The 15267-nt window shown below is 56.6% G+C and overlaps 1 protein-coding gene across 1 annotated transcript in view; it reads left to right on the top strand.

Moving 5' to 3' along the window:
* RPTOR (regulatory associated protein of MTOR complex 1) overlaps positions 1–15267 on the top strand; it is a 331489-nt gene that overhangs the window by 256736 nt on the left and 59486 nt on the right. The window contains exon 14 of the mRNA XM_042965566.1: positions 13024–13098. Within this exon, the coding sequence (XP_042821500.1) occupies positions 13024–13098 (75 nt within the window). The remainder of the gene's footprint in view (positions 1–13023; positions 13099–15267) is intronic.

Raw genomic sequence — 15267 nt, forward strand, 5'->3', positions numbered from 1 at the left:
AACAGATGGCTGCCGGTTGGCGGGGTGGGGGGGGGGGCGGTTCGGAAGGGGCACAAGGAAAGTTTTGAGGGCAGAGGTTGCTTACCTTGATTGTGGGCATGGCTTCATGGGTGTGTACGTATGTCCAAAATTACTGAAATCTGTATTTTTAGATGTGCGCTTTTTTGTATATCGCTTCAACCTCAGAGCTGTTAAGAATTTCAAATGGTGGGGGCACCTGGGTGGCTCAGTCGGTTCAGTGTCCAACTTTGGCTCAGGTCATGATCTCATGGTTCACGGGTCCAAGCCCCGCGTCGGGCTCTGTGCTGACAGCTCAGAACCTGGAGCCTGCTTTGGATTCTGTGTCTCCCTTCCCCTCTCTCTGCCTCTCCCCTGCTTGTCTCTCTCCCTCTTTCTCTCTCAAAAATAAATAAGACAGGGGCGTCTGGGTGGCTCAGTCCGTTAAGCGTCCGACTTCAGCTCAGGCCATGGTCTCACGGTTTGTGAGTTCGAGCCCCACATCAGGCTCTGTGCTGACAGCTCGGAGCCTGGAGCCTGCTTCGGATTCTGTGTCTCTTTCTCTCTCTGCCTCTCCCCCACTTGCACTCTGTCTCTCAAAAATAAATAAATGTTAAAAAGATTATTTTTTAAATTTCAAATTGCAGAACAGTCTACGCACAACTGTACCGTCCCTTCTAGATTTTCAATTCGACAAAGACAACAAAATGTGGGGAAGTTGTTCTAGACAAAGACTCGTAATGTGTGACCAGTAAGTGCCGATCTAGATCCTGGACCCACAACCAAAAGCTGTAAGAGACGTTATTTGACCATTGAGAGAAATTTGAATGGAGACGAGATATTGGATAATAGCGTGGCATCGATGCTGAATGTCTTGAGTGACAGTGGTTTGTGGTTATGTAAGAGAACGTCCTTTTTCTCAGGAAAGTTTCCAGGCAAAGCCTCACGCCATCTGTAACTTTGAAAAAGTGCAGACAAGCACAGGGGAAGCGAGAAGGAGAGCGCACACGGTGCAGAATATTTAAATTGTCCTTGAGGTCGTGTGATGGGGTCACAGGTCAAGAGCAGTGTCACAGGAGGATGAGAAAGCGTACAAGGGGCGCCTGGGTGGCGCAGTCGGTTAAGCGTCCGACTTCAGCCAGGTCACGATCTCGCGGTCCGTGAGTTCGAGCCCCGCGTCAGGCTCTGGGCTGATGGCTCGGAGCCTGGAGCCTGTTTCCGATTCTGTGTCTCCCTCTCTCTCTGCCCCTCCCCCGTTCATGCTCTGTCTCTCTCTGTCCCAAAAATAAATAAAAAACGTTGAAAAAAAAAATTAAAAAAAAAAAAGAAAGCGTACAAAGCGTGGCCAAACCTGCAGTCTCCGAGGGCCGTGCTCCGGGAGGGTGGTGCTGGCTGGTGACCCTCAGACCCCTCATTATCCTTTTTCTTTCTGCTAATTAACCAGACTGAGGGAGGGGAGACGGGCAAAGAGCCCTGCAAGCCGGGTTGTGGTTGTCTGGGGTTTATCCGGAGGCACCGTGAAGATGCAGTTCAGGCAGGCTTTCCCAAGTTCCACTCAGTAAAGGTTTGTCATAGTGCCACCAGGGCACCGAGGGCACGCTGTGTGCGAATTTGGAAAAACGCTCTGTGTCGCATTCATGAAGTCAATCCAAATGTGGGATACACAGAGCTTCGCCGTGTGTGAGGCAGTTGTGGGACCAGAAAGAACATACTCTGTGAGTAAAAGCGGATGAATTTTATTTCTGTGCCCTCACACCTATGCTGGCTCCCCTCCCCGGTCCCAGAACATGTGCTGATTTCCCTACAGAATAATCCCATCACCGCCGCCCCCCCCCCACTGGCTCTGATGTCACCAGCTTCTCGTCCTGCACCTGCACCCGTCCCACCGCCCCCTCCAGGCTCGCACAGAAAAGCTCAGTGGAGAAAATGAGTGGGTATAGTCTCCTCTCCCATCCTGTGAGGACTCGGGTCCCCCAGACCCAAGTGTGCCCAGGAGGGCCGGAGACTTCTCAGTCCAGAGCCTGCCGTCCCGGTGGCCCGGCCCCTGCGAGGGGCTGGCCCGCTCAGGCCCTGGGGCAGACATTACTCCTGTGCTGGCAGCTTGTGTATCTCTCTGTCTCTGACTGCCTTGTTCCTACAGGTTTTATGTTAATAAATCACTTTTTAGGACAGGTTACATTTACAGAAAACCTAGAACAGGAAATAAAGTTCCCGTGTGCCCCACGCCCACTTTCCCCATTGTTAACATCTTAAGGAATGACACTGCCACTAGCCAAAGTCCACACTCCGTTCGAGTGTCCTTGGTTTTCCTGTCGTCCCCTTTCCACTCCATTCGTCACGTCTCCCCAGGCGTCTCTGGGCTGAGCCGTCTCACGTCGTCCCTGGTTTCGGGTGGCCCGGCGGTTCTGGGGGTGCTGGGGCCGTCCCTCCGTTGGGGTGTGTCTGATGTCGGGTGATGGGCTCGGGGAGGAAGACCGCAGAGGCAGAGGGCCCTTCTCATCACCTCACATCAGGGGTCCGTGCCGTCAACATGATGCGTCACCACGGACGGGACCTTGACCGCCTGGCTGAGGTGTGTTTCCGGGTGTCTCCACGTGCCCCCCCTCCCCCGTCCCAAACCCCGCTTCTGCCATTTTCTCTCTACAAGGAGGTCACCGTGGTGCTCTGGGATTTTTGTTATGTGGCCGGCTTTATGTCTGAGGTCGAACACGGTTCCTTTACTATCCTTCATTGTTTTTTTTAAATCTGAATATTGTTCTTTTCATCTCTCGCCCTTGTCGCTGGATTAGCCTTATTTTATAAGGTTTGGTGTCGGAGCTGTTTTCTTTCGTGTTTGCATTCCCAGGGTTTTGTGTATTCCCTCAGTTCCCTTCCTGGCCAGCCTTCCTGCCCCACCACCCGGCCCCGGCAGGTGCTCGGGCAGAGGGCAGTGAAGGAGCTGGGGGGGCCACAGCCAGGCCGGAGTCCCCAGGAGAGCCCCGGGCCCGTGTCCGGCTTGCCGTAGGCGCCTGATGAATGTTACCCTTCCCGCCTGCTCATTTTGACATCAATAATTAAATTGCTTTGATGGTCCATTTAATTTCCAGACTATGGGTTATAAAGTGCAGAGAATAAACTAAATCTTAGCGTCGGGGAGCACAAGTCTGCATGTCTCACGAAGCCGTCGCCCGCGAGGATGTGCCGTTTCGGTGGACGTGAGGTGCCGTTCGTGTCGTTTGGTAAACTACAGCTGCCACGCGTCCCTTCATAGCCGTCATCCCAGTTACGTGAGGCGGCTGCGTTTCAGAGGCCCCCGGAGTGGGTTTCGCCCCGGAGGTGATTCGGATCCACCCCCGCGGGGCCCCTGGAGAACTGTGGACCCGGAGAGTACGTCGCAGGAGCCGGGGGCTGCCCCTTCCCACACCTGCCCGGGAAGAGGCCAGGCCCGGCCAGACTCGCACTTTGGTAAAAGGCCAGGTTGCTGCTGAGCGTGTCTGTCCCTGGCAGGAGGGAGACCGTCGTTTCCAGATGCCTCTGGATTTCCAAGAGTGAAATGAGAAGCCAAGGGAGGAAGCAGGAGGTTGTCACCACCGCTGTCAGGTCGTCGGGCCCATTGTAGCATGAATGGGCGCAGTGACTCAGGCTGCAGGGGACTTCCTGGTGAGAGGAGCTGAAGCGTCAGCCTGCTGCTGAGGGCAATCAAGACAGGCCGTCTTTTTGGGTGATGACTCAGGCCCTGTGATTCATTGTCAGGCTGGGCTGAATTGCTCACCGGCTCTGCGGCACTGATCAGAGCGAGGACGAGGACGGGGGTGTGGGTCAGCCCGCGAGGAGAGCGAGGACGAGGACGACGGGCGTGCGGGTCAGCGCGCGAGCGCAGCCCAGCAGGACCCGACTCTTACATGTCTTACGAAAAGGGCGACCACAGTTCTGGTGTGCGGAGCCTGGAGTCAAGGCTGGGTTGTGGTACGGTCCGGGGCCGTCAGCTGAGTCGCCTTTCCCACCCGGGACCGTGAGGCTGCGCCTGGCGGCGACCCGGGTCCGGGCTCTGGGTAGAAGCCCACAGTGCACGGCAGGGAGAGGCCGGGCCTCGCCGTCCTGGCCCTGCGGCTCCCAGCTCTGGACCCAGGAAAGCCCATCCCTCCTGCTTCCACGGGCCTCTAGACCGACTCGTCCACACTGGAAGCGGTTACCGGGTGTGATTAACATCCCGGATTGCATAGTGCTTCTCCACGTACACGTCGGCTTTTTTATTTGCTCGGCAAACGCTTAGTGGCCCTCTGATGGGAACCAGGCTGCGTGACATTCCGGGACCATAGAGAGTAATAATCAGGGTTTTGTCCTCAGAGCTGAGAGTATAGCAAAGCAGGGACCAGAGTAACGAGCTCACCTGAAGGCAGCCACTTGGGGAGTCCAGCCACAGTAAGACCAAAAAGAAGGTCTCGAGAGTGGCTGGGCTGACCTGAGAGGCTGTGCCCAGAGGGTGCTCGGATGCCCGCGGTGGGGACGACAGGCCAGGAGCCAAGACACGGATGCACGGAGATGCATCATGTCAAACGAGGTGTGAGTGCGAGCACCCGGTATCGGAGGGGGAGGAGGCTAAGGGCAGGGGGGTCTCTGTTCAGATGCATTTCTCCGTCACCGCTGCCCGTTCTGCCCCTGGGTAACTGACACCAAGTGGGGGAGAACCCCATGCGGCATGGCTCAGTGTGACCCTCAGGGACAGTTTCCGGGCCTGGCTGGGAAAGTAGGGCTGCGCTACAGAAATAAACAGTTCAAATGAGTCCAGGAGTCTCAGATGAGCGCCAGGAACCGCGGGTCCCAGTCCAGCAGAAGGACCGGCACCGGGGTGAGGGCCGCTCTCCGGCCCAGGCCAGAATCCACCCAGGCAGAGCAGAGGTCCCCTGGGCCCGGCGGACAGAGACACAGGAACTGACCGCTCTCTGGTGGCTGAGCAGGTGCAGAAACGAGTGAGGGGTTGTCTGTCAGCCGGAGAAGCGAGTGAAACAAAAGGGTTATAGTGAGGAAATGCCATCAGAGTACACAGCTCGCCTCCTCAGTGAAGAGTTTTGCCTGAGTGTAACGTAAACGCTGAGCGTCGAATTGACCGAAAGCTTCGGTGAAATCATCTGGGAAAGTAGGTGGAAAACAAAAGTCGGAAGCACGAAAGAACGAAATCCTCGTATCCTATCGTGGAAATGGGTAAATAAAGACATAGCCATTATTTCGAAACCTGGAGGTAAATTCTTGAAAACCCATCCAAAAGAATGGCGACTGGCCGCCCTAGGGGAGCTGGACACGGGTGGGAGGAACGGACCAGCCGGTGCTGTCGTGCTGCCCTTTCTCGCTCTGTGTGTTGATCTCATTTGCACGTAGAGAAACCCCAAGGAGCACAGCGGGGAGAAGGGTCCCGGCCTTCCGCACCCAGAGCAGAACGAGTGGAACCACTGCCTCCTGGCGCGTGCACCTGAGCCGCGGAGCTGTGCCAGGGCAGGCGTCTCCCGTCGAGGAGAGAACTGAGTAACGCGCTGGGACCCGCGTGTCCCCTGTCCCCCCACAGAACGGAGAAGGTGGAGGTAAACGCCTTGGTGCTGAGTGAGGAAGGCACTGTGATTTGGACCGGCCTCGGTTTTGCTTCCGGCTCTGCGGACGGCCCTCGGGCAGCTCACTGCGCATAAACGGGACTTAAACAACTTCCTGTCGAGGCGGCGGTGGAATCCGTGTCCGTGGCCACAGAGCTCGTAACAGCCCAGGCACAGTCAGGCATGACTGTCGTTGCTGCTTTCGTGAAGAGTGACGCAGACTCACGAGTGCAGCCTGGAGAACACGTATTGAACCTGTGTCCTGATTATAAAGACTATTTCTTCTGTTAAATATCTGTTCATGAGATCTGACCACGTGTATCAGGCCACAGAAGAAACCTTAAGAATTTCCAAAAAGCAGAACTAGTGCAGACAGTGTGCGTGGCAGGACCAGAAATGAATAACGGTGTCAAAAAACAGAACAGGCCGGGCAACTAGGAATTTACTTTTTTTTAAAGCAATTATCTTCGATCTTGGGTCAAAGGAAAAATACAGAACAAAATTATAGTCTCCAAAAGTGCAGAAGATGAAAATAACGGGCATCGGACCCCAGGACGCAGCTAAAGCCACGTTCAGAGAAGACTTCACAGTCGTAAGTCCCCGCACTGTCCTAACAGAGTCACAGCAGAGCAGGCGGCCAGCTCGATGGACGACACGGCGACACGAAAGGGACTACAGACGAGCAGAAAAAAGCAGTTTGATAAAGATAGAAGAGAGGGCTTTCTCTGAGTTTGCAAACAAAAATATAAAAATGAAACCATCAATAAGAAGTGGCTTCTTTGTGGGGGGAAGGAGCTGCTCACCTAATTAAGGGGCCAAGTACCATCTAGAAATGACCAGGCAGGAAACACTATGGGAGGGAGGACAGGTGTGGTCCTGAGACTGTGCACATCTCTGCGAGTGCGGTAACGCTTGAATACAGCAGGCTTCTATTTCTAGGAAGGTAGAACTTCTCAAACTGATTCGAGGAGTAAAAAGCTCGAGCAGACCGTCTCCGCAGAAGGAGTAGCGAGAGGGTGCTAGGAAAGTCCTGCCACGCCCCGTCGTTCCGGGCAGAGAATCTCTCCCGAGTGGAGGTGAAGGGACACCTTGCAGCTGTTTTTGGAGCCAGCGTGACATTGACGTAGGCACCTACGGTGCACAGCATTGTGACCGTGCTCAGGGCCACCAAAGCGCATACTTTAAATGCGGGTAAAATGGGGGCACCTGGGCGACTCAGTCGGTTAAGCATCCAACTTTGGCTCAGGTCATGATCTCGTGGTTCGCGAGTTTGAGCCCCACATCGGGCTCTGTCCCGACAGCTCGGGGCCTGGAGCCCGCTTCGGATTCTGTGTCTCCCTCTCTCTCTGCCCCTCCCCCACTCACAGTCTGTCTCTGTCTCTTTCTCAAAAATAAGTAAACATTAAAATAATAATAATAATAAGTGTGGGTAAAATGGTAAATTTTATGTCTTACGCATGTCAGCACACACAAAGAACACTAAAAGGCTCACACAAAGCAAGCAAAGCACATTACATCCATACTTGTGAGTGTTTGCAAATAAGTCGGGAGAGCACCGAAAGGCTGCACAGCGCTGCCCAGTGGGTTCTTCCCCCGGTGAAGGCTTGGCTCAGCGTCCACCTTGGAAAAGCTGAGCCGTTACAGTAATAACGCTAACAAGTACAAGAAGGCGGGGGTCGATCTCACGAAGGAAGAAGAGCGCTCAGTAACGGCACCAGAAGCTGCTTCTCCAACACTCAGGCCGGTTTCCTGTCAGCCCAGAAGCCAGCAGCATACTAATGGGGAAACGCAAAAGCAAAAGTGAGCAGAGGAAGATGTCACTGTCGCTGTCAGCTAACACAGTCAGAGGCTGGAATTAAAGGCACAAAAATTAGGAAAGCAGAGGCAAACCACCACGGTCCGCACACAGCTAGGACCGTATGCCTGGAAAACCCAGAGGCGTCCGTGAGATCCCGCTAATGAGAGAATTTACGAGACAGGAGACTTCGGATTGATACGCAGAAAGCACGGGTTACAACCGGCGGAAGAGACGTGCGCCCTGTTTACAAGAGAGCCCTAAATCTGGGAATAAGCCCGACCCGAAGCATGAGAAACCCCCATGAAGGAAACTGCAAAACGTTCCTGAAGAGCACAGAATTCAACCCGCACAAATGAAGACACAGGCAGTTTAATTACAGAAGGGTTGTCATCATCGGTATGTCGGGGTTCGCTGAGTTGATTTAAACTGTAAGACGATCCCAATAAAACTACCAGCAAGCTTTTTTTCCCCCCTCTCTCTTTTCTGGAACTAGACAGACGTACTTCCTACAGAGAAATAAATAGCACTCGCCAGGGAAACTTTGACTAAGAAGAAAAACGGCAAGGATCTAATCGTCCCAGATGCCAAAACTAACGATGAAGCGCCAGTAATAAAGAGCGTTGTGGGGCTGGATTATGGACAGACAGGCTGACAAACGGGCACAACAGAAATGGACCTCAGCGCACACAAGGCATAGTGCGTGGTCAAGTCAGCGTCTCAGCTCAGCGGTAAAGATGATGCGTTCCCGGGGGCTCCTGGGTGGCTCGGTCGGTTAAGCGTCCGACTCTCAGTTTCAGCTCAGGTCATGATCTCATGGTTTCATGAGTTCGAGCCCCGCGTCGGGCTCTGCACTGACAGTGCGGAGCCTGCTTGAGATTCTCTCTCTCCCTCTTTCTCTGCCCCTCCCCTTCTCACACTGCCTCTGTGTCTCTCAAAATAAATAAAACTTAAAAAATATAATAAAAAAAAAGATGATGCATTCCCGAATTTTTGGCACTAGGGGAGCTCGCTGTCTGCACATCCTGAACACCAGAATTGACTTTGAAGAGGTAAATTATTTAAATATAAAGAATGACACCACAAGAGCACTAGAAGAAAACCCAGGCAAATTCTAGCTTAACCTTGGAGTGATGAAAGTCTGTTCAGCTATAACTCGAAATGTAGCTATCTCTGAAAATTAATAGATTTGGTTGCATGAAAATAAAACATTTGCGGGGGGGGGGAGAAAAAAAAACACGAGCAAATTTTCAAACAGGCAAAGCATTGGTGGGTCGCGGATACTTAAAACTCCTCTTCCAGGTGAAAGGCGAGCCTTCATAATATATAAAGAGCTCCTAGAAATCAAGAAAAACTCTTAGCAGTCCAGTAGAGAAACAGCCAGAGAATGAACGTGAACCCACAGTTCCCATACAAACGGCCCTTACTTACACACACGGGACAGGCTCAGGCTTCTCCACGAGGAGGAAAGCGCACGGTAGGGCTGCACCGAATATGGGTTTGTTCACGTCTCAGATGGGCAAGCGCTCAGGTGCCTTATGGCTGAGCTGCGAGGACAGAGTGCCGAGACTGCACACACGCCTACCCTGTGATGGGCCGTGTTGCTTCTGGGAATCCACAGCCTGGCCTGTGCGTGCGTGAACGAGCCACGCTCTCCGAAGGGCTGTTCTGCATTCGCCGTGAAGACAGAACTCGCCGTGTGGCAGGGCCGCGGCACGTGAAGAAGCGCGAGGTGCCGGGCACAGACGGTGGTCCCCGTGTCGAAGGAAGGGCTAGCTCCGTCTCCACGGTCCTCGGATTTCTTGCGCTTACACAGAGAAGCGCCGGAAGAAGAAATAGGCCAACGCGGCAGTTACCGCAGCGCTGAGGGGAGGCTTCAACTTGCATCGTGTTTAACGTTTATTTTCGTGTTACGTCCAAACGTCATGCCAGTCCCTGCAGGGACCCAGCATGGAAGCGGACTTCCCCATCTATGCCTTTCTGCAGCATTTTGAGTTTTGAGCTTTTATTTATTTTTTATTATTTTTTTTAATGTTTATTTATTCTTGAGACAGAGACAGAGCATGAACAGGGGAGGGGCAGAGAGAGAGAGGGAGACACAGAATCGGAAGCAACTCCGGGTTCTGAGCTGTCAGCACAGAGCCCGACGCGGGGCTCGAACCCACGAACCGGGAGATCATGACCTGAAGTCAGACACTTAACAGACCGAGCCACCCAGGCGCCCCGAGTTTTGAACTTTTGAAGTACGTTTACAAAACGTGTGAGTTTCTCCAAGGGCACGGCGGGTCATGAGTCGCCGCGCCCACCGGTGCTCAGGACTGTCCCGCCGACAGCAGTCTGTCCACCTGTGTTCGGTTGTGCCTCTGCCCCCCGCCCCCCCAGAACAGACTGGAGTCTTCGTAGAGGAGGAAGAGGCCGGCTGTGCCAGAGGGTGCCCACAAGGAACAGCTGCCTCGCCTCTTACACTCAGCCTCGCAGACCCCAGCCGTCCTGTTCTCTGCTCTGTCCTGTACCTGTCCGCAGACCGCGTCTCCGCGTCTCACATGAGGTGCGTGCTCACGTCCCTCTCTGCTGCTCTGCTTCTCTTCCTCCCCTCCCTGGCCCTCGTTTCAAAAATGTCATTCCCTGGGGGCACCTGGATGGCCCGGTGGGTTGAGCATCCGACTGGATTTCGGCTCCGGTCTGCATCCCAGGGCCGTGGTATCGAGCCCCGCGTCGGGCTCTTGGCTGATGGCTCAGAGCCTGGAGCCTGCTTCCGATTCTGTGTCTCCCTCTCTCTCTGCCCCTCCCCCGTTCATGCTCTGTCTCTCTGTCTCAAAAATAAATAAACGTTAAAAAAAAATTTTTTTTTTAAAAAAAAGGTTAGGGAGGCAGCTGCTGCGGGGCCGTCAGTTGCATTTGAGAGGCCCGTGTTCCTTCTTCTAGCGAGGCGCTTGGCCAGGGAACGGGTGTCCCGGCTCCCTGCCTGCGGTGTGGACGGAGGGCGGGACTGGCTGGGACAGCGAAGCCGGTGAAAGTCCGAGCGAGCTCAGAGCCGGTCGGTAGGCGTCTCCTGCCAAGGACCGAACAGGCAGGTGGCCTTGTTGGCGGTTCCCCCTGGGGGACCCGCCCCATCAGAGCAGGTGCACGGAAGTGTGGCGCTGCGACACGGGCCTCCCTCCCGAATGGGTGGGATGTGAACCAGTGGCCTCGTGTTCCTCTCTGATGAGACAGGTTGAGGGAGCTTCCCCTGCAGACGCGTAGGCCTTGATCTGACTTGTCGAGCGCCTGGTTTAGAAACAGAAGAAGGGGCCTTTGTTCTCAGACCCGGGCACCCGACCGCTGCCCCCAGGGCCGCCGGTGCCGCTGGGCGGCTGTGAAAGAGCTGCCCTCCCCCAGGCCCTCTGCACTGAGTGTCTGCAGAGAGGATAGGGCGTTGATGCCTTTCTCCTTCTTCTGTCACAAACTTCATTCAGAGCGGCGGGCCCCTCAGCTTCCCTGGCTTCCCTGGCTCTTCGGGAGTTAGCCTGCTGACCTGAGTCCGGGGTGCCCCTGCCTCCTGACCGCCGACGCCTACCTGCTCAGCTCCCACGTAACGGGAGTCCAGCGGCCGCCTGATGGGTTTAGTACAGAGAGGCAGAAACACCTGATCATCAGAGCCCCCAGAAGCGGGCGGTGTGGAGGGGACGCAGGGCCGGGCGCGACGTCTACAGAGCTGGGAGGGGGCTGCACACGGCCGGGGGTGAGGGGCACACAGCTGGGGGGAGCACACGTCAGAAATTCTGTCCTCACTCTTCTGTGATGGCCTTTCACCTCCGGACGGAGCGTGCCATGTCTCTGTGCACGTGTTACCCCAGATCAGTTTTTTCTGGAATCGATCCAGGAGCCTGTTCGGTGTCGCGGCCACGTTCCGAGGGTCACCGTCTCCAAGGGTGGGGGCGTCCGTGATCTGTGTGTCTCTCCCGTTCGCGGATGCCGCTGGATGTGTTGTGTGTTTCCTTGGCCACTCCAGTAGTCGAGTGCGGGTTTCTAAGGTGGGGTCCCCCAGCTGGCGAGAGGGCATCCTGGCATGAGACCTAGCTCCTTGCCTCCCGTTCCGCCCTTTCCTCTCCTACGTGCAAACAGGAACTTTGTCCCACCTTCGGGCTTTCACCCAAAGCCGTGCAGATGTTATCCTCTACCCGAGTGTCTGGGGCTCGATCATCTGAGCCCCTTGACCAGGCAGCATGTACAAAATCCCCCCAAGCCCACCAGCCTGGTGTGAAATCCGTGCTCGTGGGAACACTGATGCCGCCTCTGAGCCAGGCTCCCTCCTCCGGGATTCCAAGTCCTCAGCCCCGGGCGTCACTTACAAGCCCCTTGCTCCCGGGCACCCGTCTTCTGTGTCCTCCGGGGCCCCATCCCCCGTGGCCCAAGCACCCTCCACCTCTGTGGTCTTCCTACCCAACACGGGTATGACTTCCGACCTAGAAGGTCAGCTTGGACCCCGCGCCCTGCCCTTTGGCTACGTGCTCCTGCCTCTCGACGGCTCTGCTGGTCTCAGAGGCGCCTCAAATGCAGTGGCCCCCAGACTGAGCTCCTCCTCCTAGCGGACCTGTCCACCGGCACCCGCCTCTTGCGATCTTGCCGGGCGGGTGGGTCCCCCGGCCCCTCCTGCCCAGATCCCAGGGGAACAGCCTCCTCCTCCCGTGTCCAGGGTCGCCCCCATCTCCACCCCCTCTGCCCTTGCGCCTCTCCTTCGGGTCCCGCTCACTCTCCGTTGTGGTCCCCTCGAGACGCCAACCTGCAGACCCGCCACCTTGACCCTCCCAGGCCCCTCAGGCCTCCTCGGGGTCCCCGCGCAGCATCCGAAGCCCCGTGCCGTCTGCGTCCCCCACCCCGAGGGATAGGCTCGCCTTCGCCTCCGTGACGACTCCTGTGCAGAAGATCCCAGCTGCCCCTCGGCTTAGGCGCCCCCTCCTTCCCCTGAGCCCCCAAGTCCCCAGTGTCTCCCGGCCGTCACACGCACACGGTGGTCTCCTCCAGAAACCGGGAGCGGGGTGCGCGTCACGTCTCTGCGTCCGGGACCAAAGCAGCGCCCGGCACCAGCGGGTCCTCGGACGTGTGCTGAGCACGTGAACCCACAGCCGTGCAGGTGCTTGTGGGTGCAGCGCGGCCCGAAGAGCGGGGGGAGCCGCGCCCCTGACCGTGCGCTTACCCCTGACTCGACGGCACCGCCTCAGCGCTCTTCCTATGGCGTGAGGACTGGGCCTCTGCTCTGGGAAGCGCGGGCTGAAGTAGGAACATGTGACACGAGTGAATCCCAGGGATCATTTTCCCAAGACCCCCAGGGAAGCTTCAGCGGGGGCTGGGTCTGCGGCAACACGGGAGGGTTTCGAGTGCCGGGCGCCCCCCTCTCGGAAGGCGGGAGGAGGGGAACGCGGGAAGGGAGGGGGGTGGGCAGGGGCGCAGAGGCGAGGGCCGCCTCCAGGGCCCCCTCCCGTTGGAGCGGCCGCGCGTGCGAGGGAGCGTGAGGTGCGTCTGCGGGCACCATTCCGGCCCCTTTGCCGAGCGGACGTTGGACGCGGGAGGAGAAAACTCCTAAGGCAGCCGACCCCGACCGCACGTCCGTCGTTCGCCCGTGACAGGGAGCGAGAGGGCCCTTGCTGGCACGCGCACTCACGGTCTCTCCCTGTCTCTTTCTCTCCCCAGTCGTGCCAAGCTGACCTGGTGAAGGACAACGGTCACAAATACTTCCTGTCGGTCCTGGCAGACCCGTACATGCCAGTAAGGCTTCGTCCCCTCCCGGGACACCCTCGGGGTCCGTGTCGTCCGTCTCGCCGGCGTGTCATGCTCTGGGGTGGCCGTGGCCGGGGCTGCTCCCTGCGGGCGGGGGGGGGGGGGGGGCACGTCGGGGCGGGGGCGGGCGGCGTGCACCTGATGTCAGAGCCGCTCCCTTGGTGCGTCCGCGTAGGAGAGACGCGCGGCCTGGCCTGGTTGTTTCCGCTCCTCTGCCCCCCTGGCGCGTCTTCTCGGCACAGCAGGAGCCGCTCTCCCTCGCACCCTGTCAGCCGCGTTAGATTAATGAGTACTTGCACGTCTCTGATGTGACAGCTCGTGTGCCTCGTGAAGGTTCTGGAACACGACGAGAGGCAGATGTGCCTTATGAATCAGGAAGGAAGGCAGGGGAGGAAAGAAGAGTGTGAACGTTGAAGTTCCAAGTTAGCTTATTCTGTGAGACGCTGAACGGCAGGGACGTGCGTACACGGCACCCCCACGGCTGCACCGTCCCCGACTTCTGGGCTCCGTCCCTGTAGCCCCCAGCACGGCGGAGAGAACCGGAGACGTCCCGAGTCCCCTCCTCGATGTCGCTCCGTCTCGCGGGCGTGTTCCGAGTGTCAGCGCTCACCCCACGGCTTTTCTTTTTTTTTTTTTTTTAATTTTTTTTTAACGTTTATTTATTTTTGAGACAGAGAGAGACAGAGCATGAATGGGGGAGGGTCAGAGAGAGGGAGACACAGAATCCGAAACAGGCTCCAGGCTCCAAGCTGTCAGCACAGAGCCCGACGCGGGGCTCGAACTCACGGAGCGTGAGATCATGACCTGAGCCGAAGTTGGCCGCTTAACCGACTGAGCCACCCAGGCGCCCCCCCACGGCTTTTCTAAGCTAAATGCTGGTTACGAGAAAAACCAGGAGACGTTAAAGGCTGGATCGTTACAGAAAAGGCAGGTAATGCACGTGTGTCCCACTCAAGTGTGGGAACAGCATCATCCTTGCTGGTGCAAGCTGACACTTCATGTGAGGCCTGGAAATAGCTGCGTCCCTGCTTTTCGGGCAAGAATCCAGTCGACCAAAGGGACAAGGACACCGAAGCGGTGATCGTGGCCAAGCGGTGAGCCGAGCCGGCACACGTGGGCCCTGCTTCTTTGGCTGCAAACACGTTGACGCTTTGAACCCATAGTGACATTCGAAAGAAAGAACATTGCCACCATCCCAAAAACTGAAGCGAGAAGTCTGAGGGGAGCCACAGCGGGAAGGGGGTGCTGACCCTGGGGTTCCCTGTGCACACGGACCCTGGTCTGCACCCAGGATGGGCCGAGCTGCAGCACCATAACGGACCCCTGTGGATACGGGAGCATTTGAGGCTGGCCCCTCACCCCCCATGGGAAGGGCTCAGAAAAGGGCCCCGTTTGTCTCTCCATGTCTGGGCCGAGGTCTCTGGGGCCCTGGAAGAAGCAGAACCAAAACCCTGCAAGGCGCTTGCACGGCCCGGAGCCCGCGAGACTCAGGCCAGAGGCACAAGCCGGCTCCTGACCCGCAGGACGGAGCACTGAGCGGAGTCAGCAAACAGGAAATCAGCAGCCAAGAACCGAACGTAATAGAGTTCTCTGGAAAAGACTATAAAATGCATAAGGGTAAGTATGTTTTAGACGATTCAGTGAAACAATTTGTTGCTTTAATTATGTCCAGAAATACACCACTGGGTTGTTTCTTCAGAAGTACTTCTGCATCTGCTGTAAGGAAATAATCTATTTTTTCCTTTTTACTCATCCTCAACAAGGACCGACTAGATTCTTTCAATCAGTAGGCAGTTTTTTGCGGGGGTCCCGGAAGCGGAAGACGCAGACGTTGCCGTCCAAAGCTCCGTGGATGAACCGAACGGTAGAATGTCACAGTCAGTGAGAGAATTCCTGGAGTAATCACCTGGAATGAAGCACATGAAAGCGACTCAGAGGCCTGCGGGGGGGGGGGGGGGGGGGGGGGGGGGGTCTCACTGCTGCCACCCTGAGGCCAGAGTGTGCACCCGGGACATGGGGAGAAGCAGGACGCGAACAGATCACGGCCGAGAATTTTCCCGGTTTGAAGAAAGGAATGAGTTCTCAGTGAAAGCACCGTGAGTCTGGAGAAGACTAAATGAAAGCAAATCCACACAAAGGCCCAACCCAACAGAGGTA

Source organism: Panthera tigris, chromosome E1, assembly GCF_018350195.1.
Source record: "Panthera tigris isolate Pti1 chromosome E1, P.tigris_Pti1_mat1.1, whole genome shotgun sequence".
NCBI lineage: Eukaryota > Metazoa > Chordata > Mammalia > Carnivora > Felidae > Panthera > Panthera tigris.